This window comes from Rhinopithecus bieti, unplaced genomic scaffold, assembly GCF_001698545.2.
Source record: "Rhinopithecus bieti isolate Rb0 unplaced genomic scaffold, ASM169854v2 scaffold_14215, whole genome shotgun sequence".
Lineage (NCBI taxonomy): Eukaryota > Metazoa > Chordata > Mammalia > Primates > Cercopithecidae > Rhinopithecus > Rhinopithecus bieti.
Window position 1 is genome coordinate 244968 of NW_016808057.1, and position 5368 is coordinate 250335.

Sequence of the window (5368 nt, forward strand, 5' to 3'; positions counted from 1 at the left end):
TATATATATATTTATCAAAATAAATTAATTAATTAAACATCCTGCAAGTCTATTTCAATTTGGTTCATCTGACATTGAAGATCAATGAGGATGAATAATAAAGATACAGTGAGGAGGAGAGAAAGGTAGAGGAATGTGGTAAGAATAGGCAGTGGAACTGGATTGGTCTGCTAATTATATATATATAAAATGCTGTTATATATATATATATATATATTTCACAGATGGGGGGCCTTAGTCTGTCACCCAGGCTGGAGTGCAGTGGTGCAATCGTAGCTCACTGCAGCCTGGAACTCCTAGGCTCAAGCAATCCTCCTGCCTCAGCCTCCCAAGCAGCTGGGACTACAGCACATACCACAATGCCTGGATAATTTTTTTTTTTAAATTTATAGACAGGATCTCGCTATGTTGCTCTGGCTGGTCTTAAACTCCTGGCATCAAACCACCCCCTCCCGTCTCAGCCTCCCAAAGTGCTAGGATTACAGGCATAAGCCACTGCACCCAGCCTCTGTGCTACATTTTTTAATGTTGTTAGATGCAGTTTTTAAACTCCTAATGGAAAAATGGTGAGGATAAATAAAAGGAAGGAAAGCATAAGTTAGCATTTACTCAGTGTGGGAACATTCACTTTACTTAATTACTTAATTCACTTATTTAAGTTTCATTGGTAGGAACACTGTCAACTAAATTGCAAAAGTAAAATAGCTCTGAAAAATGATGCTGAATCATAGCTCTAAAAGTAAGGTCAAGAATAAGTGTTTTGATGCAATCAAAACAAAGTTGTTCTTTACTGATTTTAACTTATAAAGTTTACAACCTATAATTCTCATAAATGAAAAAGTCAATACTGTCACCATGCTGAAGCTACTTAGGGCATTTAAAATGACCTTGATATGCTACTAAATTACATGAAATGCAGACTAATATTAAGACTGTAGTAAATCTGAGTAAACATATTTATTTATTTACTTACTTATTTATTTATTTTGAGATGGAGTCTTGCTCTGTTGCCCAGGCTGGAGTGCGCTGGTGTGATCTGGCTTGCTGCAACCTCTGTCTCCTGGATTCAAGCGATTCTCCTGCCTCAGCCTCCCAAGTAGCAGGGATTACAGACATGTACCATCATGCCCGGCTAATTTTTGTATTTTTAGTAGAGATGGGGTTTCACCATGTTGGCCAGGCTGGTCTCGAACTCCTGACCTCAGGTTATCTGCCTGCCTCGGCCTCCCAAAGTGCTAGGATCACAGGCATGAGCCATGGCTCCAGCCACAAAATGTTTTAAAACAAGCCTGTTGGAATCCCTGCTTTCGATTATTTTGAGCATATACCTAGAAGTGGAATTGCTGAATCATATGGTAATTCTATGTTTAATTTTTTGAAGAATGGTCTCACTATCTTCTACAGTGGCTGCAGCATTTTACCTATAGTAGTTTTCCTGCTGTTTTAAAACTATTGACTGGAGCCGGGTACAGTGGTTCATGCCTATAAGCCTAGTACTTTGGGAGGCCAAGGCCGGAGGATCGCTTGAGCCCAGGAGACCAACCTGGACCACATAGAGAGATCCCATCTCTACAAAAAATACCAAAACTTGCTGGGCATGGTGGCATATGCCTGTAGTCCTGGCTGCTCAGGAGGCTGAGGTAGGAGGATCACCTGAGCCCAAGAGGTTGCTGCAGCTGCAGTGAGCCATGACTGCATCATTGCACTCCTGTCTGGGTGACAGAGTGAGATCCTGTCTCTAAATAAATAAATGCACACATACATAAATAAACTAGGCCCGACGTGGTGGCTAACTCCTATAATCCTAGAACTTTGGAAGGCCGAGGCAGTAGGATCACTTGAGCTCAGAAGTTCAAGACCAAACTGGAAGACATAGTGAGACCTCATCTCTACTAAAAATCAAAAAGCTAGCAAGGAGTGGTGATGTGCACCTGTAATCCCAGCTACTTGGGAGGTTGAGGCAGGAGAATCAATTGAGCTCAGCAGATTGAGGCTGCAGTGAGCTTTGATCATGCCACTGCACTCCAGCCTGGAGGACAGAGCAAGACCCTGTCTCCAAAAAGAAAAAAAGGAATAAGTAAATAAAACTGCTGACTGAACAGGAGCATTGAATGGGTAAATCATGTGTAAAACTAGCCAAAATATTCCCATGCCTCGCTATCTGAATATGCAGTACAATCTAAAAAATATACACTCTGTAGTGTACCTTTAATATTAATGACATCTTCTGATGATGAGTTTAACAACTCTAGATAGCATTACGTGAAATTTCTGAAATTCTTCAGTATATAAATAGGTTATTTAAACAAATATTATTATTTAACATTCATTTGCAAGTTTATGTGACAGTACATCAAAATAGTTTTTGTATAGTTACATCTATCACAGATATACTAAATTATATATATATACTTTATTTATTTATTTAGAGACAGAATCTAGCTCTGTCGCCCAGGCTAGATTGCAGTGGCGCAATCTCGGCTCACTGCAACCTCTGCCTCCCGCGTTCAAGAGATTCTCATGCCTCAGCCTCCCAAGTAGCTGGGATTACAAGTGCCCACCACCACGCCCAGCTAATTTTCATATTTTTAGTAGAGACGGGGTTTCACCATGTTGGCTAGGCTGGTCTTGAACTCTGACCTCAAATGATCCACCAGCCTCTGGTCTCCCAAAGTGCTACAATTATTGGCATGAGTCACCGCATCCAGCTTAATGTGTTTTTTTTTCTTATGTATGCTTATGGGGAAATACCTTCAGATTCACATTCCTGAATATCATGTTTTCTTTCCAAGGCATAACATAACGTCTTGGGATCATCCCTTGTTTTAATGAAAATCGTGGTAAATGAATCTCCTCATACCTGACGATTAGGAAAGCAAGAAGAAAAGATATATTGTGAGCCAAATACAATCATTTTAGTATCATTCCATGGACTGGAGGCAGTTGTGCATTTATGTTTGGTTCCCTGCTGCTGCAGGACAGACAGCTGTGCCATTGAAACTCAACTAAAAGATAACCATTTGGCCGGGCGCGGTGGCTCAAGCCTGTAATCCCAGCACTTTGGGAGGCCGAGACAGGCTGATCACGAGGTCAGGAGATCGAGACCATCCTGGCTAACATGATGAAACCCCGTCTCTACTAAAAAATACAAAAAAAACTAGCCAGGCGAGGTGGCGGTTGCCTGTAGTCCCAGCTACTCGGGAGGCTGAGGCAGGAGAATGGCGTAAACCCGGGAGGCGGAGCTTGCAGCGAGCTGAGATCCGGCCACTGCACTCCAGCCTGGGCGACAGACCGAGACTCCGTCTCAAAAAAAAAAAAAAAAAAAAAAAAAACATTTAAGTACCCAGGTATCACCAAGATCAAGTCAGAGCCATGTACCTGTAACTCTAACTGCATGCTATCCTTTACAATTTGCCCACACTGTCCATTTTAATCTGATTTTTTTTTTTTTAATGAGATGGAGTGCATCACCATGCCCAGCCGTGGTTTTGCCATGTTGGTCAGGCTGGTCTCAAATTCCTGACCTCAAGTGATCCACCCGCCTTGGCCTCCCAAACTGTTGACATTAGAGCCCTGAGCCACTGCGTCAGGCCCATTTTAACTTGACTTTAAGGGAAAGGTCAAGGCACCTGGATTTGCCTCAGGCCTACCCACTGCCTAAAGGAAATGTCTGGCCAGCCACAAAAAACAGTAACTATATTGGCTTCTGAATTTATGTATGCTCTACACTCAGGTCAGACTTGCTTTCCTTGCACACATATTTCCCTCTGGAACATAAAACTTTCTATATAGATGCCAAAGGGGAACACAAAGTTATTGACCTTATCTTTGTAGCTCCCAGGTTGCAAAACAAGCAAACAAAAAACCCCAGAACCCTGTAAATCCTTACTTATTAGCAGATTTGTAGGGACTCTCATCAGAGCAGTTGTTACTGAGTTTAGGCAAAGGAGGATAAGTATCTTTCCCTGAAGCCATTCCTGAGAGCAGTGGATGGAATTCTCATCTACTTCACTAACTCACTAGTCTAATTATGATGACAACGCTGCTCTGATGTAACAATGTTTTGCTAACTTCATAGTAACTCTCAGCAGTTACAGTAGCAGTTAAGCGTGTCCAGCTTACAGGTATGGTGGTGGGTGCCTGTAATCTCAGCTACTCAGGAGGCTGAGGCAGGAGAATCACTTGAACCCAGGAGGCAGAGGCACTGTACTCCAACCTGGGTGACAGAGTGAGACACTATCTTAAAAAAAAAAAAAAAAGAAAAAGAAAAAAGTGTCCAGCTCAGAGCTACTTTCAGGGCTTTAAAAAAAATCCCCCTTCTGGCCTGGCACAGTGGCTCATGCCTGTAATCCTAGCACTTTGGGAGGATGAGGCAGGAGGATCACGTGAGCCCAGGAATTCGAGACCAGCCTGGGCAACATAGTAAATTCCTATCTCTACAAAAAATAAAAAAATTTGGCCGGGTGTAGTGGCTCATGCCTGTAATTCCAGCACTTTGGGATTCCAAGGCAGGTGTTATCACTTGAGGTCAGGAGTTCAAGACCAGCCTGGCCAACATGGTAAAACACCGTCTCTATTAAAAACACAAAAATTAGCCAGGCATGGTGGTGTGAACCTGTAATCCCAGCTACTCGGGAGGCTGAGGCGGGAGAATTGCTTGAACCCAGGAGGTGGAGGTTGCAGCGAACAGAGATGGTGCCACTCCAGTCTAGCCTGGGTGACATAGCAAGACTCCGTCTCAAAAAATTAAATAAATAAATAAATAAGCCGGGCATGGTCACGTGTACTTGTGGTCCCAGCTACTTGAGAGGCTGGGGCCAGAGGATCACTCGAACCTAGGAGGCTGAGGCTGCAGTGAGCTGTGGTTGCACCACTGCACTCCAGTCTGGGCAACAGAGCAACAACTTGTCTCCAAAAAATAAGACAAGACAAAACAAAACAAATCTCTTCTTGAGTAAAACATCATTCTTATAATGAGCAATTAAAAAATGAAGATGTTTGTTTGTGACATAATACAAATTTGACACACACTAGAAAATATGTTGAACTGAACAATTATTCAGTAAGTAAAAATCACTTCAGGCCGGGCAGGGTGGCTCACGTCTGTAAGCCCAGCACTTTGGGAGGCTGAGGCGGGCAGATCATGAGGTCAGTAGATCGAGACCTTCCTGGTTAACATGGTGAAACCCCATCTCTACTAAAAAATACAAAAAAAATTAGCCAGGCATGATGGTGGGCACCTGTAGTCCCAGCTACTGGGGAGGCTGAGGCAGGAGAATGGTGTGAACCTTGGAGGTGGAGCTTGCAGTGAGCCAAGATCACGCTTCTGCACTCCAGCCTGGGCCACAAAGCGAGACTCTGTCTCAAA

At 43.1% G+C, this 5368-nt stretch overlaps 1 protein-coding gene and 1 pseudogene across 1 annotated transcript in view; one reads left to right on the forward strand and one right to left on the reverse strand.

Annotated features, from left to right (window-relative positions):
• The window catches only part of SPMIP10 (sperm microtubule inner protein 10), a 5407-nt gene extending 1393 nt beyond the window's left edge, over positions 1-4014 (reverse strand). The window contains 2 exon segments of the mRNA XM_017885371.1: positions 2752-2860; positions 3890-4014. Of these exon segments, the coding sequence (XP_017740860.1) occupies positions 2752-2860; positions 3890-3975 (195 nt within the window). The 5' untranslated portion in view covers positions 3976-4014.
• A 63-nt stretch (positions 4015-4077) lies between these two features.
• The window catches only part of LOC108537704 (60S acidic ribosomal protein P1 pseudogene), a 6863-nt pseudogene continuing 5572 nt past the window's right edge, over positions 4078-5368 (forward strand).